The following is a 19,445-nucleotide window of genomic DNA, read 5'->3' as shown; positions in this document are numbered from 1 at the left end:
AAAATAAATGGTTCATTGTCTCCGCATTGAAACCGCAAAGCGGGCAACCTCCACCAATCCAAGCCCTCCTCATATGAAGGTTTTCACGAATTGGTAGTATGCCGCGAGCACAACGCCATAAAAAATTCTTAACTTTGGGGGGAATGGATAACGCGCATAACGCCTTCCACGCCTAGAAACCATCGCTGCGGCCATTCGGTATTTGGTTTTCCATTAGTAATCTGTACCCATGTCTTACGGTGTAGCAACCGGAGATGTCACCTACCCAACGCCAATAATCATGAATCTGGCTATTTACGGGAGTGGCAAGGATTTTATGGACATCTTCAGGGAGAAAAATATCACAGATAATGTCTTTATCCCAATTACCGTCCTCGGCCATCAAATTCTGCACTCTTGCCTCGCGAAGATAATCAATGCATGGAGTAGCTAGCTGCAAATTGGATGAACCGGCTAGCCAATTCCAGCCCCATATCTTTGTATCTCTACCGTCCCCCACTCGCCAGGCAATACCCAATTGTAACACATTTCTTCCAGCAAGTATGCTACGCCAAATGAAACTGGGATTCCCACCCAGCAGTGCCTCCATAAAGTCAGTCGTAGGAAAATATTTTTCTTTCATGGTTCTGCTCACCAAGGACTCGGGTTGGATCAATAACCTCCATCCCTGTTTGGCTAACAATGCAATATTGAATTGGTGCAATTTTTTGAATCCAAGTCCACCTTTCATTTTCGGCGTACACATCTTCTCCCAACTTAGCCAGTGTATCCCGCGATTACCTGTATTCCCACCACCCCACCAGAATCGGTTGAACAATTTTTCCAGTGTATCACAAACTCTCAACGGTAATAAATAGACCGACATGGTAAAAATGGGTAGTGATTGCGCAATACTTTTGAGTAAAACTTCTTTACCTGCGCGAGATAGTAATTTATTATGCCAAGCCCCCATTCTGGTAGGGACGTTCTCTTCAATGTATTTAAAAATCGCCGTTTTAATTCGTCCCAGTGCCGAAGGAATGCCCAGGTACCGTCCCAAATCCAGAGCTTCGGGAACACCAATTATCTCAGACACCAAGTTCCTGACCGGAGTACTCGTGTTGTGGCTATACACCGCAGTAGACTTCTCATAATTTATTAGTTGTCCCGAAGCCATGCTGTAAATATCTAAACATTCCTTAATTTTTAGTGCCTCCCTTTCTTTGGCCCTGAAAAATAAAAGGCTGTCGTCATCAAAAAACAGGTGGGTAATGGCCGGTGCCCCCCGCGCCACCCTCACCCCGTGAAAATAGATGATGTTAATTTTATAGATATTGCAAACTTAAAAATTTACAACAATTATAAATTTGATTATGTATACTTTTTTACTAAAATCTTCCATCATTATATTGATAAACCCTGATGTACAGGTACAGTTGAGATTAGTCATCACTTTTTATAGAAGAACTGTAGTCTCGTTTGAACCCTAACCTGTAAACATTGATCGTTTATAACATATCAATTATTTTATTGATAATTACACGTCAGGCGTCATATTATTAGACGTCAATTGTTTCATTGATGATTATTTGTAATTTTAACCTTGAGATTTGCACATAAATCGTGAGTATTGAGACCAAATTTTTAGTAATGTGTTTAAACTTTGAATTTTAATTACCAGCCAGGAGTAAAGTTATATAACAACCCCTCATTTGTAAGATTATTTATACTTCATTGTGTCATTTGTTGTAAGGTTATACATACATCTACAATATATCTAAGTACTGGTGTGTTTAATTATTTATTAATTCTATATAAAATATCCATTAATTAGTCAATATTGTAATTATAATACGTAATATAATCTTAAAATCAAAATGAATCAGTGGACCAATATAATGCAAGTTGAGTGTTGAAGTATTACTCTAATGATGTTAAAACACAAACAATTTAAAAAATAAAAAAATAATTAAAAAGGTGAAGATATATATCATTTCTTCTCTCAAAAGATTGAATTTTTAACCCCAAGAGTCCCCAACCCGACAGAGTATTTGGAAAGATATAAATTACAGTAACTTAATGACTCAACAGATAGAATCAAATGGCGGTCATGCAATTTGAAGCAGTGAGCTACACTCGTGCGGACAGATATATATGTCATTTCTGAAGAGGCAGTAGCACAATTCAATCGGTTCAAACTTTAAAATTTGAAGAGGTGCCTTTTCAATAATGACTATACAAATATGAGGTCATGCAATCCCTGTGCACCCACCAGGATATATATTTGCTTCCATTAAATTCTTTTCTCTTTAACTTTAATTTGTCAATACAATTTTATCTCTCTTAGAGCATCCACACTTGTGGATATTGTGGGGAGAATTCAGAATTAAATCTTCCCTTCATGAGATAATAGCTAGTGTGGACATGAGATAATTGAAAAATAATCTCCCTGCAAATGTAGGGAGATTGTCAGAAAAAAAAAAAAAAAAAAAAAAAAAAGAGAAAGAAGAAGGAGCAAGGCTGTGCGCGTTCGCGCACAGCCTTGGGCAAAAGCCGGGCGCGTGCACTGCACGCGCCCGGAGGCGCGTCAGGCGCGCCTGACGCGTCTGACTACTTTCTTTTTTTTTTTTTAATTTTTTTTTTGTTTTGTTTTTTCTTTTTTTTTTTCTCTCCTCTCCCACACTCTCTTTCCTAATCACTCTTACATTATCTCCCCATTCTTCCCAACCAATGTGGATGCTCTTACGTTGCTTTCGCCATGTCATGTATTCTAATTTTATTATTTTTTTTTTAAAAAAAAATCCTTTTGTAGACTAATTTGTGCACAAAGTGGTAGTAGGGAATAAAATATATAATATGAGTAAAAGAGAGATCAAAGTAATTATATTATCACCCGCACGGTCTTAGCTCAATAGTTCAATAGGTAATATTTAGAAGAATAGACCAAGGTTCAAATCTCGACAAGACAATGTAAGATTATGCTTAATGTGGACAGATTCCTCCTTGTGTGCATCGACATTTGACCTTGTCTGCTAAGTCATTGCGGTTGGGAATTCAACCTTTTGGGAGAAGAGTAATTATATTATCATTATTTTTACTTTTAGTTTTATGGCTATTAGGCAATCTCCATATATATTTGGTCGATAAATATTATATTTGTCACATTTGGTGCATAAATTTTAATGAATCATGCTAGACTCTCATTCATTTTTTACCATTTGATGTTAGAATGTTTTCTACTAATAAAAATGTTATGACTATTTAACTTTTTAAATTTAGTTAGTTCTTTTAACTTAGTAATACAAAAGATGGATGTTAGGGGTGAAAAATGGGGTGGGGGGAACCGTTTTCTATAATTTGTGTTATCACATTTGGTGCGTAAAGTAAATTTAATTTGCATTTTAATTAATAAGGATTAGTTAGTTATTGCATAAAGATTATTAGATATTAAATTTGTGAAAATGGCTTACATTGTTATAGGCAAACTGCAAAAGTATAAATATTTTATTTTCTCAATATTTTCAAAATTTAAAAAATAATACTCCGTAATAGAGATTATCGAACAAGCTAAGAACAACCTTAACAGTTATAAATTTTTGTGAATTTTTTGAAGGCCATGTAGAAGAGAGAAGCAAGTGAGAAGAGGAAAAGAGAGAGAGAGAAAAAAAAAAAGTAAACAATAGATTCTGATCTGACAGGAAAAAAGAAACTAAAGGCATTATGCGCTCAAAGACGCATGCATTGCACGTGCCTTCTGGGCGTGCAGATTGCTGCGCACGCGCAACAATCTGCGCAAATTTCTCTTTTCCCCTTAAAGTGGACCCCACTTAAAAATTATATTTGGAGGAGAAAAATCTAACCAAAAACTTCACCTTCCCATTAGATAATTTTTTTTTTTTTCAAGAATTAAGTAAAAATCACTATTGTTGTTGCTCTTTGATGAAAAAGTAATTTGATTTACTCGGGAGAGAAAAAAAAAAAAAAAAAAAAAAAAGTCACTGCCTGAGTAAGCAAGCAATTGTAGGAGGAAGTCTTGGAACATTCGGAAAAGGGAAAAGTTGTGGCGGTGGCGCGATCAAAGGCCTAATACCCTCCGTGTGAAGTGCCACGGAATTTATATTCATACTTTTCTTTCTCCTTTGCTTTTGATTCTGAGTAATGAATGTTACATATTAGAGTTTTTTTCATTTTTGGTCCCTCGACTTCACTTGTGGTGACAAATGGGATTCACGACTTTTATTCTGGACATAATAGGTGCTCAACTTCAATTTTTTTTCCACATTTGGTCCCATCCGACCAAGAACCCGGCCAACCCACCGGAATTAGACTCAACCCTTGTTATGTTAAGGGTATTCTAGTCATTTCTAACCCACTGCGACATCAAGCCCCAGAACCTCCTCCTCGACAAGGACGGCAAGCTCAAGATCTCCGATTTCGGCCTCTCCGCGCTGCCGGAGCAGATCCGGAACGGCCTCCTCCACACCGCGTGCGGTGATGATCAGAAAAGGCTACGACGGCGCCAAGGCCGACGCGTGGTCTTGCGACGTCATCCTCTTTGCCTTCCTCGCAGGGTACCTCCCATTCAACGACAGCAATATATCAAACATGTACCGTGCAATACGAAGCCGCGCGTTTCAGTTCCCGGATTGGATCACAAAGCCCACCCGGAGCATAATTTTCCGGCTGCTCGATCCCAATCCGGTAACCAGAATGTCCATCGAGGAACTGATGAAGCTCCCGTGTTTGACAGACGAACATCAATTCGGGAACCAAGAGTTCGACAAAGATTGCAAACACTTAACCAAAATGAACGCATTCGATATCATTTCAATGTCTCCCGGGTTGGATCTATCAGGGCTATTCCAGGCGGGATTGAACAAGAAAGAAATTCGATTCACCACAAATTCCGAGGTAGGAGAGGTTGAGGAGAAGGTAAAGAAGATCGGGAGTGAAGCAGGGTATAGGGTGGAGAGGGGAAAGGGAGGGGGAATCAGACTGGTAAAAGCAAGAGTAACGTTAATGGTGGAAATTCTTCAAGTGGCGCCGGAGCTATGGCTGGTGGAGATAAAGGTCGTCAATGGAGAAATGGAATTCGAGGACACACAGTGGGTTAGAAATGACTAGAATACCCTTAACATAACAAGGGTTGAGTCTAATTCCGGTGGGTTGGCCGGGTTCTTGGTCGGATGGGACCAAATGTGGAAAAAAAATTGAAGTTGAGCACCTATTATGTCCGAAATAAAAGTCGTGAATCCCATTTGTCACCACAAGTGAAGTCGAGGGACCAAAAGTGGAAAAAACTCTTACATGTTATGATGATTAAGTGAGCAATTGCAGATTTTCTTTTTCAGTTTTTTTTTTTTTTTAAATGTTATTCACCCTATATTATAATATAGTATCTGTTCATATATACTTTCTCAACATACTGAAGCACAAAGAGTCAATGCCCCCACACTTTGGTTCGAACCTGAGACCTCTCATTTTTTTTATAATAAAAGTTTTTGTTCCTTATGAAAAATACTATCAAAGCAAGCCGGCAGAAAAGGACAGGGTGAAGTTAGTCATACAATTATTATTGCGTGGATCGTGATCCACACAGCTGTGTGGATCACGGTCCAAAAACACATAAAATACATTATTTTAACTCATAAAATATATTATTTTAACACAAAATGTACATTATTCTAACTCATAAAATACATTATTTTATCATAGAAATTTCATTATTCTAACATATATAAAGTATATTATTTTAACACATAAAATACATTAATCTAACTCATAAAATACATTATCTTACCCATAATATTCATTATTCTAACACGCAAGCGGAGCAAAGATTTTTTTTTTAAACATCAAAACAACGTCATTTTTTATTGTGGTCCACATGGCTGTGTGAACCATGATCTACGCAATAATAATTGTATGACTAACTTCACTACCCTGTCCTTTTCTGCCGGCTTGCTTTGACAGTATTTTTCATGTGGAACAAAAAATTTTATTAAAAAAAAAAACTTTAAAAAAAATCTGTAATTTCTCACTTAATCATCATAACATGTAACATTCTAGTATGTAATTTGAGGTTTTAAAAAAATTTTGATAGCTTAATTGAAATTTTGGCAATAGTTAAAAGGGCTTATTTTTCTTTATTCCTTTAAATTTTAAATTTTAAATTTTAAATGAGCCAATAAACAAACTTATTTAGAACAAGTTTGGTGAACTAAGGCCTTGTTTGTTAATTTGTTATAAATAAAGTTTGTTTAAGTTAAATGGGGCAAACACAATTTACAATTTTTAGATTTTTATTTTTAAAAATTGTCAAGGCAAAAAATCAAATCATGTTAAAATACTTAGACACAATTTAGGATGCATGTTTAACCAAATGAATTAAAAAATGAGCCTTCCAAAATACAAACAAATAGAAGATGTCTTAACAAATTTTCATAATAGACCATAAGAGAAGTCTTCAAAAGAGTGCTCAATCATAGGAGAGTAGAACATTTTACCAAAAGTCAATACATTGACCAAAAGATAAGCATTTCTGGTAAGACAAGAAAAAAATATTTAGAGGATAAAATACCAAAAGTAGGGATGGCAACGGGGCGTGGGCGGGGAGTATACTCCCCGTCCCCGTCCCCGCGACCCCATCCCCATCCCCTTCCCCGGCGGGGAATTGAAAATATTCCCCATCCCCGTCCCCTTGGGGAATTAGGCGGGGACGGGAATTCCCCATTCCCCGTCAACTCCTAGTCAAAATGTTAACTAATTATAATTTTTAATAATAAAAATTTAAAATCTAAGTTCTAGTTTTAAAATAAAATACTAATTTTACAATATATATATATATATATATATATATATATATATATATATATATATATATATATATATATCTACTATACTAATAAGAGCCCAAGAGAGTTAGGCCTATAATGGGTAGAAAAAATGGCGGTCACAGATTTTAATCAAATGAATGGCTCAGATTGATTAAAAGATTGATAAAATTTAAATTTTACACTAAAATTTCCTAAAATACCCACACACCGTTACTAATTCCGTTAAAATTTTAAGAATTGCCGTTAGTTCACCGTTAACTTACTCATTAATTTCAATAAAAAAAAAAAGACTTAGGTTCGAACCTCATCCCAATCAAAGTTGGCATAATTAGAACTCTATTTTACTCTTATTAAATTATATATAAATAATAATTTAGTAGCTACAACAAAAAATTATAGATATGCATTTCTTTAATTTAGAATTATGTGTCCACAATGCCTTTATTAAAAAAAATTATTCATTATCAATAAATTAAATAAGAGAAATAATTGTATTAGTTATATTGTCTTTATTTTTCTACAATATAAAAATTCTTTATATTCAAATTTATTAATTGATTATATTCGCTACATTGTCCTTACAATGTCTTAATTCAGTAAAAAAAAATTATTCATTATCAATAAATTAATTAAGAGAAATATTTTCATTAGTTATATTGTCTTTATTTTTCTCAAATGTAAAAATTTTTACATTCAAATTCATCAATGGATTATATTCACTACATTGTCTATTATCTTTTTTGTGCACTATTTTTCTAATTAAATATCAAAGTTATAATACAAAATAATGCTATATATTTATTTACCAAGTATTTTATTAATACCATGAAAATTTTTTTTAAAAAAATATATAATTAATAAAGCCAACCATATTAACTACTTGAGAGATTTTGTGACAAAGAGAGTATTCAAATCACACAACAAATTGAAGTGAGAACTACCTTGCAATGTCCTTGTTTGACAATCAGCAGTTAGCGGATTATATTAGCGGATTTGACCAACGAATTTATTTAATTATTAACATTGGGTAGAAAAAATGACCGCCAAATTATTAAATCAAATGAATGATTCAAATTGTTCAGGTTTTAATTTTTTTTAAAGTTTTACTAATTTATCCTTAATTATATGATTATCCATTTAACTTTTCTGTTAAATACCGTTAATTCACCGTTAGTCTAATTCTAATATTAACGTCTAATATAAAATTATAATTACACCATTAATCTAATTCTAATATTAAAGTCTTAATAGAACTTAACCACAAATCCTAATGTCGAAATCTCCTCAAACAATATTAGTATATATTTAATATTTTATGCCCTAATTTTTATTTGTTCTCCCTTATGTCCCGTATTTGGTTTCAACCATACCTATACAATTATTTTATTGACAATTATAATCATTCTTGACTATATTATCTTGCATTTGTAAACTTAGAATTACCTATTTAACCCGCACGGGCTTAGCTCAATGGTTTAGTGGGCAGTATTTGGGGGAAGAGACCAAGGTTTGAACCTCAGCGGCGACAGTGCGGGAATTATGTCCAAAGTGGGCAGATTCCTTGTTCGCACCGGCATTTGGTCCTGTCTGCTGAACCATTGAGTCACCTTGATTTACAACTTCCCACAATGCTCTGTTGGGTCAGAGTGTGGGGGGCCCTTGGGGTTGGGGACTCAACCTTTGGGAGAAGAATTACCTATTTAAATACGCAAATTCAACCTTCAATTATCTATGCATGAACAATTTCAATATAATCTTGCCTTAATATACTTTAAAGTACTTATTTAAAAAAAAAAAAAACATTGGGCATTATCCCAATCGCGCAATGCGCGTAAAAAACTAGTATATATATATATATATATATATATATATATATATATATATATATATATATATATATATATATATATATATATATATGAGTTAATACCGTTTGAGGTCTTTCGAGTATAGTGGTTTTGCCACGTTTAGTCCTAAACTTTCAAATTGACCATCTGTGGTCCTTCGACTTTCAAATTTAACCATTTGTGGTCCAAGTTAACCACCCATGGTCCTTCAAATTTCAAAACATAACCAGTTGTGATCCTCTTGAAAGGACCATGGTTGGTTAAAATTTAATAGTTGAAGGATCATGGGTGGTTAACTTGGACCACGAATGGTTAAATTTGAAAGTCGAAGGACCACATATAGTTAATTTGAAAGTTTAGGACTAAATGTGGCAAAACCCCTATACTCAGAGGACCGCGGATGGTATTAGCTCATATATATATATATATATATATATATATATATATATATATATATATATATATATATATAGTACACTGCCTGCATTGATAGTTTACATATACTGCCACTATATAGTGCATTACATATATTCTTACTGCCAGTACTAATATATTTATACATATATATATGTATACTGCCTCACCTGCCTGTATATAGTTTACATATACAGATATACTATCACTACATTACATATGTACATACTGCCAGTACTTATATATATATATATATATATATATATATATATATATATATATATATATATATATATATATAAAAGTATTCGGGGACTCGGCGGGGCGGGGTGGGAGTAATTGCGTCAAATAGGACATTAAACTACACATCAAATTGTAATTGCACCAATGAACTCAAAAAATTTGTAATTAGGTCCATGAATAACGTAAATTTGTGTAATTAAACTTAAAATGACTTTACATCGTAATAATTGACGTGGCGGTTACCGAATTAAAAAAAATTATTTTTTAAAATTTATTTTAATAATATTAAATAAAATAAACAAAAAAAAAAAAAAAACTCACCCCCTCCCCCCGCCTTCGCTGAACTGCTAGGCTGGAGACGAAGAAATGGTCGTCGTCTCTCGGTTGGAGACGAAGTCAAGGAGGGGTGGATTTTTTTTTTTTTTTTTTTTTTTTGTAAAGTTTATGTTATTTAAAATAATTAAAGTAAATTTAAAAATATATATATTTTTTAAATGGGTAACTGCTACATCAGTTATAACCATTAACCAGGTAAACAAGTCATTGTAGGTTCAATTGTATGAATTTGCATTGTTCAGGAACTCAATTACAACTTTTCAAGTTCGATGATTCAATTCCAATTTGGTGTGCAATTCGATGACCTATTCGACTCTTATTTATTACGGAGTATTTGTCTAAAGAATATATCAACTTTAGACCTTAATTATATTATAATTTACCTAACAACAATTAAAATTCAACAAAAAAAATTATAAATCCTATTCACCTTTCAAAATTTCATCTCATTATAAGTGTATTGGGACCAACTAGGGATGGTAATGGGAGGGGCGGGGTAGGGAGTATACTCCCCGTCCCTGTCCCAGCAAGCCCGATCCTGTTCCCATCTCCGTCCCTATCCCTGACGGAGAATTGAAACCCGTCTCCTGCCGGAAATTAGGCAAGGACGGGGATTCTCCGTCCCAGTCAACTCCTAGTCAAACTGTTAAATTAGTACAATTTAAATTTAAAAAATTAAAAATACCTAAGTGTGTGTGTGTGTGTATATATATATATATATATATATATATATATATATATATATATATATATATATAAAATAATAATAATTATTATTATTATTATTATTATTATTCGGAGACGACACGACAGGAGCGAGGAGGGGTATCCCCGTTCTCTTCCCCGACAGGGGATTACACATTCTCTGTTGAAGACGGGGTAAATTTCCATCTGTAAGACCAACAAGCGGCACTACAATTTACAATAGTATAACTGTATTGAGTGATGTGAGTTAATTAGGACATTAAGTTTATGGTAAGCAAAAATGGATATTAAAACTAGTTTTAGGGGTTGATTTCTTGTATGTGGCCATTCCTATTGGAGTCCACAACTAGGAGATATACAGACTTAAGATTGGAATATTCATATTTTCAGAAGCACTATAATGATAATATATAGGCTCAACCGCCTACCTAAGTGTTGATTTTGTAAATTTTTTTTTAATTAAATAGCACCCAAATCTACATTGACAAACTTTATAAGCTAACTGCATAAAGAAGAAGAAAGAATATGCAATCCTTAGTAATATTATTTTATTTTACAAGTTAATTAATATAGTTTTGTTGTTATATTCAATGGAAATTTACTTGAAAATCATGAAGATGCTAAACTTTAATTTAGAGGTTAACAACATTGTAATTATTAATAATATATAATAATCAATAAATATAAAATAGAGATATAGGGACATGTGAGTTGAGGCAAACCTTGGGGACCATGCCAAAGCCATTCTTTTCTTCATTGTTACAAGTTTTAATTCTTAGCTCTGAAGCATAGAATTTACACACATCATCCTATAAATCCACTGTTTCAACTCCACTTCTCCATCATCCATCGCCAAATTAACACAGTAATACCAAATAACAACGTATAGTAATACGACATCGTATCTGACCTGACTTTATTTGTGTTCTTCATAGCCATCCATGCCGATCTATTCTTCGTCGTCTGATTCCGAGGACCACCACCACCGGCGGCCGACACCGGCGGCTTCTAGAAGGCCCCACTACGGCGGTAGCAGACCCATGCATATGCATGCAAGACTTGGGGGTGGACATGGTATGATTTAACATTATTCTTTTTTTTTTTTTTTTTTTGCCTATGTATATATCATTTTAATTTATAATTGTTGGGCGGAGGCCGGTGCAAAGTCCATCGATTGGTGGCTAGAGGATTGTTGGGCGGAGGTTAGTGAAAAGTCAAGTCCAGCACTTTGACACTAAAAAATATAATGACGATCTATAATGAAATAAAGTTGTGTATTTGCTACATATATTGAGGTGTTTGATAAATAACTGTTCTCTGTTAACTATTAGCTGATTGAGTTAGTGAGTTTGAGTAGTTGATACCATTAGTTGATTGTATAAAGTGTTGTGATAAATTAGTTGTTAAGGAGAGCTAATATATGTGATTACATACAAAATAATTTTCTCAAAAAGCTTATCAAATATCTGTTTTGAGCCGCTTTTTGAATTTTAGCATTTTGGAGCAATAAATTGTTACAAAAAGCTAATTAATCAAATATTTATATTGAATGTTTAACCAAGTCAAATAATTAATAATGGTTAAATAAGTCAAAATTGACTGATAAGCTAACATAACAGTACCCGTAAGCGTTTGATCCTAACATACAATAACTTATACAAATGTTTGAATCTTTAATTTGTTGTTTGTTTTCCGATGCAGTTGCTGATATATTGTTGTGGAGGAACAAGAACTTATCTGCGGCAATTCTGGTTGGGTTCACATTCATATGGTTCCTTTTTGAAGTGATGGAGTACACTTTTGTTAGCCTTTTGTGCCACATTTCAATCTTAGCAATGGCGATCCTTTTCCTCTGGTCTACCGGCTCTGCTTTTGTTGATTGGTACTTATTAGCCTCAACAATATATGTCTATATATCATATTATCCTCCATAAACTATAGAAACCCAATAGTAGCACATTACTTTTTCGAGGTTGAGGCTCTAAGCAACACATGCACCAATAGATTCCATGCGGAGATTTGAACCCAGGTCATGACCTTTAGCATGGGGTTGTCCCTGATCTGATACCAAATTAGAGTTGCTCTATCTCAACTAAAAATCTAAGTTAGTAGTTGAATTGTACATTTATAAGTTTGAACCCTAATCTAAGAGGCCCTCACGTCCCCTACCCTAAAAACTTGTGAGAAGAGATAAATAGCGAGATATGTGTCTTGGTAGTGCAGTGATATGAGTTTTTAGATGCACTGACCACAGGTACTCGTTGAATAGTATTGGGTGAATATTATCCCAAACTCAGTCTTTCATCCACCAAGCTATACCCAAGGACGAATTGCACATTTATGTTTATATATTATATATGCTCAACAACCCGTTACTATTGACATTGATAGCACTAAGCTTCATGAAATCTTGAAAATATTGTTAAAATGACAATTTGATTTGCATTATATTTCAAGCAAAATATATTCTTTTTATGATTTTCTTTTTGAATCTGACAACTTGAATTGTGTTCTATATGTCGTATTTAATCTTCAGGAATCCACCTAATTATCGAGCATTTACCGTACCAGAATCAACTATCAGATGGCTATTAGGGAGACTGAATTATTTCTTATGGAAATTCTACGAAATTTCTTCTGGACAAAATATAAAAACCTTTTTCCTGGTACGTATTATATATACATTTGTTCATTTTAATTCTCGATTATTGTTTCATAGTATTGTATTTGCTAAGATAGTACGAGTTGATTGTATTTCATGTCTCGGGACATACAGGCGATCACTGTGCTGTGGATACTCTCAGTAATTGGAAATTATTTCAGCTCCTTGAATCTTTTATATATTGGTAAGTTCTCGATAATCAGACTAATATAAAAAGATAATTTTTTAGTACTACTAACTCTGTTACAATGTAATATCTGTTCATAACTACTTTCTCAATCTACTGAAATACAAAGAGTTAATACCGCCTCCACTGGGGATCAAACCCATGACCTCTTATTTGATAATTTAATTACTTATTAAATGTGAAAGATTAATGGGAAGAAAATTATAGGTTTTGTGTGTTTGGCGACGTTGCCGGCAATGTATGAAAGGTATCAGAATGAGGTGGATTATCTGGCAAGTAAGGGGAATCAAGACATGAAGAAATTGTATGACAGATTTGATACACAAGTTCTTGACAAGATTCCAAGGAGGCCTGCTATCAAGGAAAGGAAGAGATACTAATCTCATCCAATACATATCATCACACTAATTAATCACTACTTCCTATATATATATATATACTAAGATTGTGTGCAGTACGATATGATGATCGATGTTGTAATTTGGAAATAATGTAATTTTATTTGTGAATATATATAATGTGAAAACAAAAGGGTTGGAATAGATCGATGCTGCTCTTATTGTTAATTCTAACGACTACTTGCCTGCAAGGGACTATAATCTCAATTATTATATTGTGAATTACTATTGACTCTATTACAAAGTAGTATCTGTTATATACTTTCTCTAACTAATGCAGCCAAAGAGTCAATACCCACCACCAGAGTATGATCTTGTGACCTTCTCTCAAAAGGAGCCACAGAGATGTCATTTGAACAAGGTGCTTGACTGAATCACTAATTAATAATGCAGTTGTTATATAGTCGACCATAGTCCATAAGCGCGCTGTATGGATCATGATCATCAAATGAAATTGTAATAGAATTAAAATGATACTTTAGTGTTGATATAATGAAACTAGCTAGTTTCTCCAGAAAATGAAACTAAAAAATAAAAATCATTAAATAATATATATTGCCAATTGATACTAGTGTGTGAAAATTGAAACTAGAATTCACAGGACGTTTGGTTGGAGATGGAGAATTAAACTGTAGTAGAATTAAAATGATACTTTGCTATTGTTATAATAAAATTAGTGTGTGTGAAAATGAAACTAGAAAGCAAAACAATATTGTCAAATGAAACTGAAACTGAAGTGTAATTAGAATGATACTTACTCCATGGTTCATGTTGCTACATGGACTATGGTTCACGGTAAAATTTGTCTTAACAATGCTACCCAAAAATTAAATGGTAAAAACGATAGTTTGAAATTAAATTTAAAATTGCCACCGAAGATAAGGACCTCCACTACAATTAACGCTAATGATAATATTCAAACATGACAACAATTTTAGGTTTTCTATTATATTGTAGCTCTATATAAAGAGCCATGATGTAAATAAAGCAATAAATTAACATTTTATCTTACAATTTATTTATGTGACACATTCTATCATGTCTCTGGTATATAAAACAACCAAAAAAAAAAAAAAAAAACACTCCAAATATTGCTTCAAAGTATTATATATGAGGTTTCAAGAAATGATGATATTTGTAATTATGTTATTTATTACTTTATTCGTTCAGTATTCAACATTTTTATCTCTCAATTACTTTCCCAACTGTTAATGTAGACCCAACCCGTGGTTGGACGGGCAGCCCGTCATCCTGTTTATTATTATTATTTTGAAAAATTTTAAATGTATATATATATATATATATAGGTAGAGGATCAAATGAGGTCATGTTTCTACATGAGGTTTGTGGTTGGATTCTCACCTTTGATTTTAGTTTGATCTATGGCTCTTGTTTTTTGGTTTATTTTTGGGAGAATTTTTTTCATTATTGCCGTGTCTTTAGTTTAGGGGCTTTATTGTCTTTGCATTTTTTTTTCTTTTTTCGTTTAATTCTTTTTTTTTTTTAACTGATCTGTATGTTTTTAACTGACTTAAATATGGTAATTAACTAATTAAGGATAGGTTTGATTTACTTGGTGATTCAACGTGGAACCATTTATATTCTTTACCTCTTTTATTTATTTATTTATTGATTTGACTGTTGTTTTTTTTTTTTGTTTTATCAAGGATTTCTGCCTCTTTTTTTTTTTTTTTTTTTTTTTTTTTTTTTTTTTTTTTTTTTTTTATCAAGGATTTACTTGTGCATTGATGATCATTATATTTGTGCATTACTGTTCAGCCATTTTTATTTTATCTCTCTACGGTTTTTTTTTTAGCGTGTAGGACATTCTGAGAATATCCAAGGTTGTGTTATGGACGTTTCTCACGGGGGGACAAAGTATTGGTTGCCGATGTGTGAAGATGGTGTCAGGTTGAGAAGTCTTGGCCATCATGATAGTCGTAACTACCCAAATATGCTTGTGGAATAAATTGTTAGTTTTATAAAATTGTAATAGGTATGTATCACTACGCCATACAATTTAAATGTTTTGCACATGGCGTTTAAATTTAATTTTTGGTATCAATATTCTATACATCCAGTTTCTGCATTACTCTGCTCACCTTATTTTTACTGTGTTTTGTGATTTGTTTTACTGGGTTTTGTGATTTGTTTTACATAGTGAATTAGAATACATGTACATATGTTGGCCATGCACTCAAATGCACATACAGTTAAACGATGGTCACGATTGATTAGCACATGCACTAATAGTTCAATCACAAATGCACCATAGCTTGTTGAGCATTGTGGCCACCAGAATGCACCTTTAAAAATATCACAAACACACCCAGAAATTACATACACATGCACAAATCATAATCTGTGAAGAAAAAATCCATGTGCTTAAGTGAAATTCCGTATTTCTCATGCACGAATGATAGTATATGCTAAGTACTAGTAATCAGGACTAACCAACACAACAACTAGCTGCACATATATATATTATTAATGTGTTTAATAAATTTTCACGGACTAATTTTCAAATAATAATTCAAAAAATTAGTCCTACTCATAACCACGAAAAGAGGTTGTATGTCATGAGCGTCCAAATTAATAATTTAATTCAATCCACCATGCAAAAAATGAACAAAATAAAAAATAAAACATGAAATACAAAACATAAATTTTTAAACCAATAATTTAATATAGTTCATTGTCTCAAAATCTTAAGAGGTTACGCTCATGATGCTTGTTACATTCTTTCTATCTATGTAACCCTCAGTGGAGAAGTCTCGTCTATGAACAAAGCAACTTGAAGCATCAAATCTGTCTATTAAACTGATTCCGGTCACTCTATTCCTCAAGAAGGCAGTCATAGAATTTATCAACTTCACTGCCAAATACAGAAACAAGGCCCATTCAGTTATGACAATCTTTTTCTTGGGGTCTGTTTCTCGCTTGGGAGCCGAAACATTTGGAGATGCCATGGCCCTGGTCCTCTTGCTTCTTGGAGCTGGAAAGACGAAACCATATTCTCAATGTCACATTAAACTTCTACGTGGAGAATGCAATTGTTATACCATTATTCATCATCAAGGCAATGAGAAACACCAGTAGTTTTAATTTTTCATTTAGTAATCATAGAGAACAATTGTTATGATTCAAAAAGGGCTCGTACAAAGGCCGCCTTCATTAATCTATATAATTTGCAACAGAAAAAATGATCAAGAAAGCAAGCTGACATCTACTATAGTCTTTGACTACTCATCTCACAAAGTGCAATCAAACTAAAGTAGAAACAATCAAACTGGTGCACGATTTATTCGTGCCCAATTGCATAATATATAAGTGTAACAAACAAGCCAGATAATTCACCAATTCATGCACAATTAAAAACAATAGAAATGCACTGAACCCAGATCTCTGCATGCACAAAGCAGAGATTCTCACCATTTTTTTCAGTTCAAGTGCTTTTACCTATGGTCCCTACTATGTCGTTGTTTTAACATTTATTAACAACACAGTTATAAACCCTCAAAATTAACCCCTATTTCCAGCCTATCTCTCAACTTTGAGCTTCACACATCATTATCTCCTCCATTTTCAGAAATTAAGCACCTACGAAATTGCATACAATTGTACGTTGAAACACCTGGTGGAAGTGTCATCATCTGGTGTAGACCCAAGGATCTCGCCTAGTGGAGGATGTGATGTTTTGTATTCTTTAGCTGCATTAGGAGATTGCATACATGAGAGTTAGTATTCAAGTCAGTGTGCACTTGCTTATTCTTTATGCAATAGTGATAATGTGCTCATGGAATGGTCACTGATTCCCCTCCCACCCATTATATTCAACATTAACCAAATGCACACAAGAAAACCATAATAGCCTAAATGAGAACACAAACATTTATGAAAATGCACACGTAAGAATAGTTATGCCAATTGGTAGATGCTCATAAATCTATCCAGAAAAATACATTCAGTGTTGCGTATCATGTGCATTCTCTTCAACCCAGCTCAATGCACAAACACTTCTTCACATATGCACACTCAAATTTCATCTAAACTTTCATATTTCCCTCAACTCGGTGCTGCCGTAAACCCTACTCCGGCCATCAACGATTTCCGGTCATCTATTCCGGCGACACCACCATTAAACCCCATACCCAGTTAATATTCATGAGGCATAACACTACTTTAACAGAGGGGCATATCATCTCAACATCGACCTATTCCCTCATAACAAAAAATCCAGACTTTAGTACATACCTCTGCTACCGATGTTTTCGCCGGTGCCTTGCGTGCTTCTTCGCCTTTTGCCCGCCATGTCTTCGTATGGTTGTAACATGTTCGAAGATAAAAGGTTTCGCCTTGTATTCTCTTACCCTGTTCGACTCAAATGCTTAAGTAATGGCGGCGAAAATTTTGGCCATTCCTTTTATTCACGACTGCACGATGCACACCAAATTACATAGATGCCCCTCTCTCCTTAATTACAATGCCACATCACCACCTGTTTTACACTTTTACTCTTAAATTCTCACCCATCATATTCATTAACAGCCGTTGATCCCATTTAATCAAAGGTTGAGATATGTCCACAGTCCTCATGGGGAGTAGTGTTCTCACTTGAACCTTACCCTATATATATATACATATACTTAGCATTTTGTACGCGATGCGCGAAAATTCATGCCCAATATTAAAATATTGATAAATATAAATAATTAAAAATTATAATTTAAATTATATATACACAAATAATATATGTATTTCACTATTTTGTACACACACATATATAATATATCATTCATAGAAATTTAACTAAAATATAATTAAGCATTAAATTAATATATAATGATTTTAATAAAATGATAATTAAAAAATAAGAAAAAGATATGATAGATATAGGTGTATGGTAATAATGATGTGTTATCAATGTTAGAATTAAAAACTTACGGTGTAAGGGTAGTTTTGTCTAATAACATTGAAATGTACAACATTTAAAATAGAATGTACATATTTATTTGCATACAAAAAGAGGGACATAAATCAAGGATATAACCTTAACTGGGGCTATATATATATATATATATATATATATATATATATATATATATATATATATATATATAGGGAAGGATCAGGTGCATTTGTTGCTTCCCGTGCGGATGTGCGGTGGATTAATATGCGTGAGATTTGTACTTAATGTGCGTCATGTTAATATGCGTGAGTTTTGTACTTAATGTGCCTGAGTATTGTGTTTAATGTGCGTGAGATTTGTGCTTAATGTGCGTGCGTATTTCAGAATTACGAGCTCAGAAGGAAGCAGAACAGAAACTCACGCACATTAACGCCCAAGCTTCTTGTTACTTCTTCCTTCAATTTGGCCATGGATTCTGGATTATCAGCTACCTTCAGTACAGTTGAATGTTTATATAAATGACGCACGCACAGTAAAATTTGCACAGCAGCTAAGTGTGGATTTCTGTTGTATTATTCCCATAGTTTTTAACCACCATAGCTCGCCTTCGCATCATCATCATCAGGGAGGGGGAAATGGCTACTGGGGATGGGGAAGAAGCTGACATCAATGTTTTTTGCTGCATTTTACACATTCACGCACATTAAGTACAAATCTCAGGCATATTAAGCACAACACTCACGCACATTGAATACAAATCTCACGCACATTAATCCACCGCACATCCGCATGGGAAGCATTCAACTGCATGAGAACCTTTCACTATATATATATATATATAAGTTTTCAAGTTTTTGTGTAGCTTAGAAATCGAAACCTCAACCTCTAACTTAACAATTAACACTATTTTTATTAAAACACATTAAATT

General features: G+C 33.5%; 1 protein-coding gene and 1 pseudogene across 1 annotated transcript; both read left to right on the top strand.

Moving 5' to 3' along the window:
* The first annotated feature begins 3,440 nt into the window (after positions 1-3,440).
* Positions 3,441-18,212, top strand: LOC109167897 (annotated as a pseudogene).
* On the top strand, positions 11,185-13,795 carry LOC109167954 (reticulon-like protein B14). The gene is made up of 5 exons (XM_019317036.1): positions 11,185-11,434; positions 12,062-12,242; positions 12,897-13,026; positions 13,137-13,206; positions 13,417-13,795. The coding sequence occupies exons 1-5, from the start codon at positions 11,302-11,304 to the stop codon at positions 13,587-13,589; spliced, it is 687 nt and encodes a 228-aa protein (XP_019172581.1). The 5' UTR covers positions 11,185-11,301; the 3' UTR covers positions 13,590-13,795.
* Positions 18,213-19,445: the final 1,233 nt, after the last annotated feature.

This window comes from Ipomoea nil, unplaced genomic scaffold (genome assembly GCF_001879475.1).
Source record: "Ipomoea nil cultivar Tokyo-kokei standard unplaced genomic scaffold, Asagao_1.1 scaffold3170, whole genome shotgun sequence".
NCBI classification, from domain to species: domain Eukaryota; kingdom Viridiplantae; phylum Streptophyta; class Magnoliopsida; order Solanales; family Convolvulaceae; genus Ipomoea; species Ipomoea nil.
Note: the sequence above shows the minus strand (reverse complement) of the source record. Positions and strands in the feature narration are given on the sequence as shown.